Below are 15,056 nucleotides of genomic sequence, written 5' to 3'. Positions count from 1 at the left end.
GCATACATGTGCTATCGTACGGCTTGCATGCAAATCACTGGTGATATACCTAAGGTTATTTTATTCGCTTTAATTTGCATTCACATACTAATATGTGTGGCAATAAGGAAATTCAATCTGGATTTGATCGAATTAACACTAATTATAAACCACATCAGAATTCATTAGAAAATGAAACATTCGTATTCCATGAAGTAATCGAGGAAAAACTACCCACCAGCACGAACGGTGAGGGCTGGAAACTTTAACTAACTTGGCGTGATTTAAATTCGCCGGTCGCATGATTCGCGTATCCTAAAGTTTTAATTGCTCGCGATTTCACCAACACTGGGCATTATAAAATGCTTGTCAACAAATATGCATAAAGTTTATTAGATCTACAAAATAAACAAATTTCTACGAAGTGATAATTATATGCATCCATGAATGCTAAATGCGAGGATGGATTCGCCTCTCAGGTAATCAAGTGTCTCCGAGAAGGAAGAGCATAAAGTGGACAACGTAAACAGACATATTGCAGTAGATAGGAGTTGAATGGCGAGATAGTTAACGTACTTGGAACCTGTACATCACTCAGGTGGCACAAACATGGGTATCAGATTGAGAATCAGGATTGGGAGTAAGATAGGGTTCGGGCTCTATTATCACCATTGATTTTGGATATGATCATAGCTAAGAAGAGCTAGCTAAGAACTAAAGATTCACTTGAACATGAAGGCAGGAGGGTATGAAGGCAGGTTAAAAAATTATAATATTGAACATGTAATTCAAACCGAAAATGGAAATATTAGTAAAAACATAGTGAAAAGAATAGCGATATAAATAAGTATTCAAAAGATGTGACTGATTTATTGGAGTATTTGAGTCAATAGGTAAATGCAAGTACTAAGAGCTTCCATATGGAGCGGAGTTGCGGTCTAGTTCCGAAACTTGGCCCCCGGGAAGAAGCGATAAGCGCGCTGAGAACGGAGATATAAATTGGGCTGAAAGAATGACAAACTAAAACATAGTAGGGATTGTAGATGCAGAGAGAAGGGTGTCGGGAGTAATCCAAGGGCAGGGTTGACGCAACATTAAGAAGCAATTGGATATTGAAGAATGTATACATCAAAGGGTGAAACTAGAATAAGGGAGATAAGAACATGCATTTTGGACAGCATTGGAGTAGATGCAGCAGCAGAAAAGACCTGACATATTGGACTGCATTAAGGCAGAATGTGTACCTTCATACGAAAAAACTGTTTACTCTGATAAAAAAAATTGGATTGCAATATATTGCTTATTTTAATTCAAGATGGGAGGGAACTTTCGCTGTGTAATATTTTGCTATATTACTATAGCGTATTAAAAAGTTGCCTTTGGTCGAAAGACTGCTCTTAATATGGATGAAGGGTTCGGCTATGGATGATAACCCATTGAACGCGTTACCGCTATATACCGCTGTAATAGTTTATTGCCTCGTTCAAATAAAACGCCCGCGCTCCGTGAAAACGCCCTTCATAAATTTCCATTGCATATCAATTTTCTAAAGCCGGCCTGAAACACTATTATCTCCTCAGCAGTACAAGGAGTAGGTATTTTCCGTTAATTTATGCTGCTAATTGATTCCATTCATAGTTGTCTTCCGTTAGTGGGTTAAAATCCACCGGAGTGTGCGTCCCCGCAAAGTGCCAATATACGTACATCCAAACAGCAGAATCCTGGCGTGAAAACAAGAAGAGAGGTTGGATTAAAATATAATACTAGACCTATGCAATCATTTTATCCCACAATTAGTGAGAACACCTTTGCGATACTTTGAGAATGACAGGTTCTTTCTCCTTATAATTTTTAACGTATAATTTTTCGTAAATATCGTTGGAAATTTCCCTGTAAAAGCGATATTTTCACAAAAAGATTAACTGTTTTGCGGCCAGAATAAGAGGTGATTTTTATTTTTAGTACCCTGCAAGCCACCGCTTTGATGTATGGCAGGAGGTGAATACACACCAGACTAATTTGGCCACGACCCAGGTTTCGACGTTGAACGTCATCATCAGGTGGTCCTCCTCGTCTTCTTTTTGCCAAAACGTTCCCTCTTGACGCTTGGCTTGCAGCTGCCCGATGATTTAATCATTCAGCTGCTGTGTTTGCGGCTTCTTAGCCCGTCGATGAAGGAGGGTACAATCAACTCATTTTCCTTTTCAATGGTGGTTGGTCGTCGTCCCGTCCCGTTGCTGCTCTTGGGCGTTTGTGCATTTCCCAGGAGACAGGTTTTAAGCCGCAGATCGACCGCAAGTGCTCTTCTTTTTTGCCTTCAAGCTCCTCGTAAAAGGCCGTCGCGCGAGTCTTGATGACATCTCCGATGGGCGCAGTTTCAGTTAAGGCGTGGAGAATTTCTGCGGCATAGTTCCAGCCAAGCCCAAGTATACAGTTGAGTGCCCCTCTTTCCGTCACCTCCAAGTGGTGGAAGGCCGTCTGAGTCATTCTGCCACTCCATGCCGGTGAAGCGTACATCAAGATTGGGCGAATTGCCGCCACGTATAGATACATCTTTGTCTTGATAGAGAGGGACGGTGAACGCAGCAGCGGCGAGAGTTGCAGTCGTCTTCCTCTTGCCTTCCTGGTGGCAGCGAGAGCGTGACTTTTGAATGTCAGTCTTTTATCCAGTATGACGCCTAGATAGGTCACCTCTTCCTTCCATGGTGCCTAGGTGGTCCTCATAGAAGTACGCTGGCTATATATACCTTCTGATCATAGGAGGGAGGTTGGTCAGAGAGGGAGGTTGGAGGGGTAAAAAGGTTACAATGTAGCTGGGAAGAAAAGAGAATTACATTTTTGACTTAGTAGAGTGGTAGGTCTAGGAGTGGGGAGTAGGAGGGATACAAAATTTCGTTGGCAAGGCCATCTTTCCAACGGACACATTTCAAAATTTCTAACTGCTCCAAAGCATCGAGCCTTTGACCTTTTTCTTCAAAATGAATAATTTTTGTCGCAAAGTCACTGTTGTGGTCACTTTCGACGAGGTGCTTTGCAAAGAGGGATGTTATGTTCTTAATTTTTACACATGTTTGGTGTTCTTTAATCCTTTCTTTACATTTCTGTCCTGTTTGCCCATTGGATACAATACATCTCCCTGATATTACGCCGGTGATCTGATCTAACATATTAAGTTGGGACCTGTAATATGTCTTTAACATCCTCAGATAAGTAACTTGCCTCCAATTTACGCAGTCAATTAAACCTGCATTTAAGCCTATGGTCAACTAGCGGCTCCCATCCTAATTTTTCCAATAGCGTCGTGACACTGCTACCTTGTTCACTATAACTTTTCACAAACCCAGCTGCTCTACGTTGGACTCAATCTAGTTCCAACATTATACCTAATTCATGAGGATCCCATACTATTGCAGCATACTCAAGGTGGGGCCTACTAACGTGAAATAACAAAGTTCCTTGACCCTCACATTACAATGCCCAAGTATCCTTTTTATGGATCCTGACTTTTTATTTGTTATTCCGCAAATTTCCCGAATGTTTTTTCCCTACTTCTTAATTATCGTTACCCTCAAGTATTTAACCCATTCCACGAGTGTAATATTGGTTCCCTGTACATGTATAGTGAGTTTTCGGGTAAATACCCAAAAACTCACTGCACAGGGAACACAGCAAAATTAGACCGGTTTAAATGGTCAACCATTGGTGCTTTAAATATCCTCAGCTACTCTATCGTTCGGAATGGTTAATTTAAATGGCTTCAAGCCAAGGTTTTAGTTCACCGGAATTGATCGGTAACGAAAGCGTTGGAATGAAATTTTTATGAAAAACAAATGGAATGAATTATTCCAGATTGGATTCACTCGAGATTCCTTCGTGGATCAATCAGGCCAGACTTGAGCAAAGTATAGCAATGATATTAACCGCTGGATTTTTAATGTAATCTACCAGTTAAGGTAGGTTTTTGGATGGACACAACTACCAAACAGATATTTTATAACTCCTTACGAAACACAAAATCCATCATCCTACTTTACATCAGGTCCCTCTTCATCTCTGAGTACTTTCTTCCTCCCTTCATCCCGTCCAACATCCCTATCCTGTTCCTTCCCTTTCCTCGTTTGCCTAACATTCTCCCTCTATCACAGTCTTCAACATCCCACTGCCGGTCAACACCCCCTTCATCCACTTTTCCTGCCTCCATAGGATTGCTCCCAACAAACCCCTCTCTTCGCCCACCATACCAAGTACTTCCTCATTTGTTTTCTTCTCTGTCCATTTCACCTTCTCCATTCTTCTCCACACCCACATTTCAAAAGCCTCCAATCTACGTCTATCCTCCTGCTTAAATGACCACATTTCCGCACCGTACATAGCTACGCTCCATATCAAAGTTTTTACGAGTCTTTTCTTAACATCCTTACTCAAAGTCCCCGTCATCAACTCCCTCCTCCTTGTGAAAGCCTCTTTGCCTAGCGCAATTCTTCTCCTTACGTCCCTACTACTTTGACCGTGTTGGTCCAAAACACTACCGAGATACGTAAACTGTTCTACCTGCTCTAGTTTTTGCCCTCCTATTTTAATATTTAGCTTAGCCTTTATCTTTCTAGAAAATCGCATAACCTTTGTTTTATTAATGTTGATTCTTATCCCATACCTGTCGCACTGAATTTCCAATTCACTCAGCAATGCTTGCAGCCCCTTGGCTGACTGACAAACTAAAGCTTGGTCATCAGCAAACCTAATTGATTTTACGAATTCCCCGCCCACTTTCATTCCTACCTCCAGTTCTTCCCATGCCTCTTTGATCATTTCCGCTGCATACAGGTTGAACAGCAACGGTGATAATGGGTAACCCTGCCTTACACCTCTTCCCAACACTGCCCATCCGGACTCCCCGTTCCCCACCCGCACCTGAGCAGTCTGAGACATGTACAGGTTGCGGATTAGCCTCCTTTCTCTCCAATCTATTCTTATTTTCTGCATCATACTTATTAGTTTTTCCCAGTTCACTCTATCAAACGCTTTTTCGAAATCTATGAAACAGGCAAATACCTCCTGGTTGTGTTCTATATTTCTCTCGATTAATAATCTCATTACTGCAATGGCATCACGCGTACCTCTGCCCTTCCTAAACCCAAAATCATCATCCCCTAAGTAATCATTTGCCCTACTCTCTATCCTTTTGTTTATGATCCTGAGAACAACTTTAGCTGCGAGGGATATCAAACCGCTGGATTATCAATTAAAGTTCAACAAAAGAAAGGAAAGGTGTCATAACTATAGGAATCTCGACCGCTTTAATAATAAAAATCGTAGTTGAATCAACAATGGCAGGGTTGGCACTTAATTCTGACAACCAAATTCCTTTAACTCCTGATTTTAAAGGGTGAGTTCTACTCCATATCAATAGTTATTCGGATTTTGTTAACAACCAAGGTAGGCTTACACTATTACTAATTGAATCCTGATGTATCCATGCAGATCACATTTCTGGGACGAAAAACTATTGAGCGGGCTGAACGTCCGACTAAAACGATTACATCCTTCGGATTTGATCCTTGATGTACGCTTACGTAGGGCATTAAACGTGGGATTTGATTCCCAAGGGCCAAATCCTCAAATCGAATCGCGCCTTGGCCATCCTGACTCAGATTCAGAGTGCAATCACAGGAAGACATGCATTCCAACAAATAATGATGGTAGGACACCGGCAGTTAATAGCAGTACTTTTCATTTATTTAGTTAAAATTAGCAAGGGGAACGGGAAAATCTAACGAAAAATCACCCACTCAGACCTCCTTTTTTAACCACTGGACGAAATCGGTGTCGTATTGTGGCAAAGAGAATAAAAGCCCGGAACAAAAAAATATATTTTAGTGATTTTTTTATGAATGCCCTGGCTCACGATCTAGGTTTACTAGATTTTTCTGGCAGGTGGCAGCTCTAAATGGATATATGGGTGATGTCAACTATGGATCTCGCGAATTCACAACAATATGAAAAATAAAAACTGTGATTCTCCATTTAAATAATGTATCCTATTATGCAAATACATAGCATATAAATATCTTCAGCTTGACTTAGCTAATGATGTACCACATTGAAACAAACCTGATTTATATCACCTGTTACGACGCTTGTAATGGTCGTACGTGCATGTGTCGAAGAGAGGCGAGTCCATTCACCCCTTCCTCTGACTCCGACCTGCTACGGCATTGAAGGATGACTCGATCCGAACTTCCGGAGGGGATTACAAGCGCGGCAGCATCGATACTAGGGGTGTTTTACCCTAGCCGTGCGCCTCTGTGATCCCGCAAGACTAGGCCCCCTCGGACTTCCACCGCGTAGCTCGTCGGTCTCACCACAGTACCATATAAGTTGTCAATAAACTAAAGGCAGCGCTATGTACTACCTTCCCTTCGCCCTTGAAATCACGACGACATTAATTTGCGTAGGCTGTTTCGTAGGGAAGACATTTGTTGGTGTCAGGTGTGGGTTAGGAACGACATTAACTGATGCCAGGTGTGTAGGAGGAACGACCCTCGTATTAATGGCTAGGCACTTGAAAATTCGTGTTCGTGTTCCAACGAAGAAGGAAAGGAGTTAGCTATGAGATAGTTCCTTCATTGTCCGCGGTATTATATTTATTTTTGGACTTTTCTTGTCTTACTTTACTTCTTTTCATATTGAGCTCAAAGATAACTACGCGGTGATTGCTGGTAGATAGGACATTCAATTTTCAATCGCAATACAGTTAAAGTACTCGGCTACCACTTATATTATCTTTTTACTGGTATTGTGTATTATAAGCGACCACTCTAATGGCTTCTTCAAACCCATCCCTCCCACTTCTATCAAGGCTCCCGTATTACCCTCATTCCCAAACACAGCCGAATCCTTATTCTTGTTAATCAGAAAATTATGAATTCGTGTATCTGTATTGTATTTTATGCAAGGGTATTTCGGACGTTGCCACTGGGCGGACCGTAGTCTCAGTTCAGAAAATATATGTACGTAGAGGGGTAACCCGTGAGAGAAAAATTTGGGGAAAACGCAAGTAATGAGACAGGCGATGCTAACGCCAGCCAGTCAGAAATCGGTGATTTCGTGAATCCGTGTTATATTTTATGTAACGGTGTTTCTTACGTTGCCCCTGGGCGGCCCGTAGCCTCAGTTATGATGGATAAGTCTTCCGGAGAGGAAAGTGGCTCCTTTTGCGCATTCAAGGGAATATCAAGGTACCATATTTCTCAATTATGCTGTGTGGGGCACGGAATAATGAAGTAGAGAACCAAGAACTCCTCGGAGTTTGTGCCACAGTACTCCCGATGTTAGTGAAGGTATCGGCTGAAGGAACTGCTCCGATTTTACTTTTTAACGACGGACATCGAGGAGGACGAGGTGTGGAGGCAGCAGCAGTGCTACCAGCGCCTCATGGCGCGCTGGGAACATGAGAACTTCCCTGGCCTCTCCAGAGATAAGGGAGAAGTCGGAAGACGAGGCGGCATTTATGCTCCGGATGCAGCCCAGGCCGTTATGTACGCCGCCCACTACGGGGAAGTGTTCCACAACACCGCCGGCCTCTGAGGGACCCTTTACACATCGTCCCGCAACTCAGTGTACTACAGTAACGACATGCACCAATACCTCAGCGGAGGCGGCTTTTCGATGGCCGGCGGCAACGCACAGCACTGGCGCCGTCAGCCTAAGCCTCGGACGACGACACCATCGCTTGGCAAATGTGAGGCACGGGGTAAGTGTTCCTCGCCGGTTCGGACAACTTGAGGGGAAAGTTCACTGATGGATTCATCAGCACTGCACTAATTATTCATCAAGTTAACCTATTTGTGAAAGCCTTTTTAAGGAAAGGAACCTTATAATTTTTTAAGTGGCTAAACAGAGGACAATTTTTTACTCGCACCCTCTTGCGATTATGAAGGGGTTCTCTGTTTGTGTATTGTGCCCCTCTCTATGCTATTTTTGACACACACAAAGGGCTTGCTGAAGATCATTTATATAGTATCACTTATATCTATGATTATCTATCTTTTTTGATGCATGTACGAGTATAATTTTTGTAACATGAAAGGATCGGATTTTTCTTACCCTAGGTGATGTCGTAGTGGGGGTACGCGGGGACAGGGACATGGGGGCGAATCCACTCACCCTTTCCTTTAACTCTTTGGCCCCGGCCAGCTATGATATCGACGGATGACTCGATCCGCCCAAAGAACCGTTGAAGGGGGTTATACGCGCAGCAGCATCGATGCTCGGGGGGTCCGACCCTAGTCGTGTCCATGTTGAGTCTGCGATCTCACAAGACTCGGCCTCCTGGGACTTCAACTGCGTAGCTCGCATTTCGTCAGCCTCGCCTCAGTACCATGCTCAGTCCGACCTGCTACGGCATTGAAGGATGACTCGATCCGAACTTCCGGAGGGGATTACAAGCGCGGCAGCATCGATACTAGGGGTGTTTTACCCTAGCCGTGCGCCTCTGTGATCCCGCAAGACTAGGCCCCCTCGGACTTTCACCGCGTAGCTCGTCGGTCTCACCACAGTACCATATAAGTTGTCAATAAACTAAAGGCAGAGCTATGTACTGCCTTTCCTTCTCCTTTAATTGGTGCCAGGTGTGGAGTAGGAACAACATTAATTGATTCCAAGGGCATTAGAGAAACGGCATAAGTAGCGACATCAAGAATAAACACAACAGTTTATAGAACCGATGACCATTTCAATGCGTACTGATGGAACTTAATACATCAACTGTTATTGTTTGCAAGCTAAATTATGACAAAAGCACAACTTTGCAAACATTCTAAAAACTTAATCAACAAGAACAAATAAATATGAGAGGCTGCACACTTGCAAAACTCTAACATAACGTTCACCCTTCAATGATGACATCGCATTCAACAATTACAGGTTCAACCATTTCCATTGCGGTTGGTTCATCATGAGGTGACGGGTCCACTGGCTCGAGAAGGCCGAGGCTCACATTCGCATCATTGGGGCAGGAAAGTTGACTGAGGTGTTCCTCTGGGCATTCCTCCGAATTTCCACGGGTCGTGCATGAGTCCTCTCGATCCATTCTCCCTGATACTTCCACACCTAAGCCGTCCGCTTGAGGTAGCACATTCTCTGAGAAGTTGTCGACTGCTCCAACTGCAGTTTCTGAAACTAAGCCCAGTTGCACGCCCTGTCGAGTAAGATCTTTATATTCATCCAGTAGTTTCTCTTTTGCAGCCTCGCCAAAGCTATCTGTAGCCAAAAAATCAGCCAAATCGTCCGCCAAATGCATAAGTTCTCCAGCTAAACGGTGGGCTTTGTGTTCGGTTTCTACCTCTCCTTCCACGGCCGGCAAAGGCTGAAAGCAAGTTAATAACGATTCATTGTACAAGCACCACAGTAAAATGTGCATAAAATTAAAACATAACCCTATTTTAAATTTTAAAATACCGATTTTGTCTAATCTACCTCGTGAATGTGACCTTAATTTAGCAAAGAAATCTATTAAACCTAAACATTCCACCACCATTCTTAAACCCGAAGGATTCACATCATATTAAGCCTCTCTGAATGCCAGGATGCCAAATGCAAAAGTTAGTACACAGAGGGAAATGGAAATGCTTCCAGGCCTTTCCAAGTGCCCTTTTGGATATGGGACAAAGTAATGGCGGGAATTGGAGGCAAAGGGCTCCCGTAGAGCTACGGCTCTGGCCGCAGCCAATAGTCTGTCATTTAACTGGAATATATCGCATCGTTCGAATCTCCAATTGCCAATATTGAATGAAATGAAATGCCACTTGCAAGCGGGGCGATTGAGGAGAGGGGGATACTCGGTGAACGTCTTTGCTTGCGGAGAGAAACAGCCAGCGCTTTGAATCTTCACTCATGGTAGGGGGAGCAGGCTGTTAACCTGCAGAACCCAAGCCGCCAGTGACGTAAAGCGTGTGAAACATTGCCTTTTCGCCGGTTACTTGAGTGAGACAGGGGCAGTGATCGAAGAATTCCAAGGTGTATGCTCTCTCCCTAATTCTATTCTCCCGTGTCCGCATATTTGGGTGCGTCTATCCCATGCACCACTCTTCTTCGGGGGATACTCGTGAGAGCTTTGTGGAAAGGGTGCGATGTCATTTGAGCAGCACTAATTGTACGTAATATCCATGCATCCGGCTTTGCGTTGCAATCATTTTCGTCAACTCCAGGCTCCGTTTCCATGCTTGCGGCAACCAAAGGAGGAAACAGGAGACAAAGGTCATCCGCTTGTTTTATTCGCTATGAGTTCTGACAACTATCACAGCAACAATATGACGCGTACTTCATACATGGGCGCTTAATTCTGATACGGCTCCGTTAGATGGATGTTGGAGACGAGCGGGGCGAGCGTCTAATTTATTGGAGGAAATAAAGACGCATTTAGGGAGAAAGGTGGAGAGTAGGAAGAATGACAGTCCTCCATAGTTCAGCAAGTTTAAAAATGAATGAAAGTAGCAAGGGGATCAAAGCGATTCCCTTCATCGGATGAGGCTTAGCGATTTGGAGACATTCAAAAATCACCATTGAATGCTACCGGCAATGGCAATGCTACTCCCCCTTTAAACGATCGTCGGACCATGTTTTCACAAAGCTTCTGCATCTCAAGAAACTTCATTACTACCAAAGATTTTTCGAGAGATTATCATACAGGGTCGCACCCAAAAGTGGTAGGACTGATTTTTTTACAAGAATTTTATTGACGATGTCAAGCAGAAGTACCATTTTCATCATTAGTAATTAGTAATTCTGTCTCCTGTAAATTATCAACCCATACCATTCTTTCCTTTTTCAGGAAAATTCTTCCATCTGAACTACCTGCCGATTATCAAATTATCATGATTCCTATTTTAAAAATTCCCCCTGAATACCAGAAAACCCATTAAATATTATCATCTGTTTAAATTTATACATAATAAAAAGAAATATGTATAATACCTATTTGCTGACTGACCATATGGTCACAGTATTAATTCCAGTGAATGCAAGGGTGTAATACATTTCATACATTTTCAAGTCAAAATGGTTTTATATGGCACAAGGTTCACTGGTACCTAAAATCCAATAATGCCATTATTATTTAAACTATTCTGATTCTATTACTGCATCATCCATGAAGAATAATAGTTATATTAGTTCAAAGTCCAAAAATTCAACTGAATTGAAAATAAAAATGTAATTAAAAAAAATTTCTACTGAGAAGAGCCACTCAACATTATTGTTATATGAAACATGAGTGTACGTGTAAAAGCACAATTGCTGACATCCCAGTGATAGTGTTTTTACGCAAGTTCCCAGAGGAGAAAAGAGAGATTTGAATGAATGGGAGCAAGGTGCTTTGATCCTTCCATCAGATTTAATAGACTGATTATTTCTAATTCATAAACAAACTTTCATCTGAGTTAAGTTAACATCATACATTCAGGACCTTCTGTGGTCACTTAGTAGCCAGAGATAAGAGTCATTGAGATACATTCTAAACTCTATCCGAATTTTGTGATATTTATCCTCCATTCCCTTTTGTAATCTCTTTCTGGAGTGCATCACCATATTGCTTGCGGCAGTGCTAGGCTTTGCCAGACCAATTTATCCCTACCGCTGTAACTGGATTTAATTTGTACTATAGGCTAACATGGATGTACCAAAGTTTTGAGTGCTGATGTACTGAGTGGTTTTTTTGTACCATCAGTGGTTCAGTCCTGGGAAGCCTGACAAAAAACCAGGAGTTCTCAATGGAGATCTCAAAAGGTTACAAGAAACAAAAGAAATATATGAAGGAAAAACAAATTTCCATATGTTATCCCAAACATTTGCAAAAGAAAAATCAAATGGCTCTTTTTACAATTTTTGAGCTGAAAACTTGTGTGTTGTGATGTTTTTCAGAATCCGACATCATAAGTATATGCAGAAGAGGTTGAATTATATAAGTTATAATTCCCAAAATTGAAAAAAGATAAAAAAATATTTTGTTCACTTTCTTACAACTGTGGTAAACCTAATGCTCGTGTATTTTCACAGTGTATACATCAGACATTTTACGGAAATGGATGCAATACTTAATGCTAAAGTATATTGTTCAAAAAGTTTTGAAACAGCAATAAAACAATAGGCCTCTGATGGAGCTCCTGCAAAGTGAGTAAAACGGCAGTTGGATTTTAAATGACTAATTAAATTTCTCAATTAATTAAAAACCACACATCAGAACTAAAAATCACATTGAATAAGTCTCAAAATACAATTTTTGGTGAAATTTTACCCGATCATAATATTACATACAGTAAGAACATGAATATTTGGTCTATCTCAGAAATTTCAATGATGTCAAAAACTTTGCAGTCCATAACATAAAATAATTTTTGGGAGGTGCAGTCTTTGCAGTTCAGTTTGGACAATTATATTTTGGGTATTTCTTTCTACCACCTCTGGAAAACCCACTTGGCATCTAGGCAAATCTTATGTTATGTAAACAACTGAACACTACCAATATATTTAGCATGATTACTGTTATAGAAGCTTCATAGATAAAAAAGATTGGAAGTTATGTAAGCACGATACCACAAACAAAAGAATGAAAACACAACAATGAAATGGAGTGAAATGAAAACTGAGTAAGTACTGAAGCAGTCCTTTGGAAAAGGCAATGATATACTTTAGGGCAACGTTAACACCCATAAGAGGAGCCACATAATTACACTTTAAGGACACTAAAGTTTATTTACTGACACCTGCAATAGAAGGAACATTGGAAGGGAAGAAAAACAGAGAAGATCTAATGATGAATTGAAAAAACTAGTAATGTTGGGGAGTAGTAATGGAAGTATGCAGGAATGAAAAGACTGACAAGGAATAGGATAGAATGGAGGACTGATGACAATTTTTCAGTGACCTCAATGAGAATTTCCAGGAGTGGAGAAGAAACATCACCAATTAACTAACCACTGCAGGGAATAATTCCAAAGTTCAACAATTGTAATCTCCTGCAAAAAAAACATGAAAATGCAGAATTTGGCCTTCGACAAGGCAAGACCACATAGTATAAGATGGATGAGTTCTGCTTACCTTTCTGTTTTTGGAGAGTTCGCCGTGTATCCTAAATGCAGCAGATACAATTGACGATGGCAGTCCAGTTACTTGGGCAAGGCGAAGGCCATAGTTCTCAACAGTAGTGACACCTGAAGCCAACCGATGCGTATAGTGCAGTCTTGAACGTGCAAATGTGGGAACACTCAATGTGTCCCCATTTTCTTGAACTTGGGCAGGTTCTTGGACATCCTGCTCTTCAGTTTGAAGATGATAACTACAAGAGAAGTGTGTCAGTTATTCACCAATTTTGATTCAAAATTCAAATCCTTGCATGTATCAATGATCTCGGTAGTCAACATTGATAGTCATGTGCACCAAGATCTTAATACAAGGGACCTATATGTAACTACATTTCTTTGCATTACACATCATTGTCTTTGCATATAGTCACAGTTGGGCACAAGTACCATCACAATGTGAATGAAAAAGATGTCATATAACTTACTTGGTCACATTTGGGTAGATTGAGGCAAGTTTTGTCAGAAAGCTAAAGTGTGTTGTCAAAAAGATGAAAGCAGATGATTTAAGAAGCTCCTCAGAAAAGGCCCAAGCCATTGCAGTTCCTTCTTCCACTGATGTCCCACGGCAGAGTTCATCAATGATCACCAACGATATTGGGGTGAGGCTTTGCAAAATATACTGCATTTCCTTCAGCTAAGTGAGAAAAATGTTATGAAGAATGATAAAATTTTGTGGTTTACTAAGCTAGTGTTCAAAGCACAGCTCTTATTGGAGAAGTAATGAAAAGAACTGTGGTAAAGGCACTAACCTCAAGGACAAAGGTGGATGCATTGCATTCAATGCTGTCATCAAAGCCTATCCGTGAAAATATCCGATCTGCTATACAGAAAGTGGCTCTTTCAGCTGGTATATAACAACCAACCTGGTTACATATGAAAGATAAATTATTTTTTGTCATTTTGAAATTTTCTATCCATACCTAGTTTGATTTATCTTTAAGATTATCTTTTCCAGACAATAACCAAAATGAAATGTTCAAACAGGTGTATGAGGGATATTTGTTATAGGTAATACACCTGTTAAGGCAGGTTTTGGATGGACACAAGCTACTAAATAATTCTCTTACCTCTCATAACAAAACAAAACCTTATCATGCCTGCTCCTCCCCTCCCCGCACCCAAACTGATTATATGCTAAAAAATCATATACCCTGCTCCCCATCCACTTGCGGATATTCCTGAGGACCACTTAAGCTGCATGTGAATTCACACTTATCATTCTGTAGTCCTCACATATTACTGCCTTCCCCTTTTTTGGAATATGAACTAACACTTATCTGACAAAATCTTCCAGCCAATTACCACTCTCATTAATGATATGAATTTGTCCATAAAGACTCTTCCTCCCAAATTTTCCTAAAGCTTAAAGCAGTTTCATATGAATGTTGTCTACCCTCATGGTCTTATTTGATTTCATTGCCCTTAATACCCTTTCTATCTCAACTTTGAGTAAGTCTGGAAATAAGCTATTTTCATCTACGTCATATTCTCTTTCTGTGTCTTGCCTTGCTGGCCAAAGTTCTTTACCATTTAGTTTTTCTATATATTCCTTCCATATCTCATGGATTTTTCTGGCCCGACCAATATTTTTCTTGGTTTATCTTACAGTAGACTGTTTGCATTGTTTTTTTCCCTTCTCACTTCCCGATAGTGCACCAATTTCACTCTTCCTCTGTAAACTTCCCATTGCCTCACACTGCATTTTTACCATGCTTCTTTTTCTCTAATTTTTACCATATTAGTTTACTATTTGACTCTTTGTACTTCCTTCTACCTAACTTTGTTTTAACATTATTCCATTTCCTCCTCTGATCTATTTTCTAATAATATCCTCCGTAATTCATGGTTTCATTGTCCTTTTCCTATTTCCTCTTGCAAAAGTGTGAGAATTCATCATGCTGTCCCTAATCATTAAATAATCTAACTGATCATTAAAGG

At 41.1% G+C, this 15,056-nt stretch overlaps 1 protein-coding gene across 1 annotated transcript in view; it reads right to left on the bottom strand.

The window, feature by feature from the left end:
- Positions 1–8,866: 8,866 nt before the first annotated feature.
- Positions 8,867–15,056, bottom strand: part of LOC139692524 (mutS protein homolog 4-like) — a 28,978-nt gene continuing 22,788 nt past the window's right edge. Inside the window, exons 13-16 of the mRNA XM_071590745.1 lie at positions 13,868–13,981; positions 13,544–13,752; positions 13,075–13,312; positions 8,867–9,346 (exon numbers count right to left, since the gene is read on the bottom strand). Of these exons, the coding sequence (XP_071446846.1) occupies positions 8,867–9,346; positions 13,075–13,312; positions 13,544–13,752; positions 13,868–13,981 (1,041 nt within the window). The remainder of the gene's footprint in view (positions 9,347–13,074; positions 13,313–13,543; positions 13,753–13,867; positions 13,982–15,056) is intronic.

The sequence above is a fragment of the Hetaerina americana genome, unplaced genomic scaffold, assembly GCF_022747635.1.
Source record: "Hetaerina americana unplaced genomic scaffold, ioHetAmer1.1.p SCAF_4, whole genome shotgun sequence".
In the NCBI taxonomy this organism is placed as follows: Eukaryota; Metazoa; Arthropoda; class Insecta; order Odonata; family Calopterygidae; genus Hetaerina; species Hetaerina americana.
The sequence above is the reverse complement of the archived record's forward strand: the minus strand, read 5'-3'. Positions and strand labels throughout refer to the sequence as shown.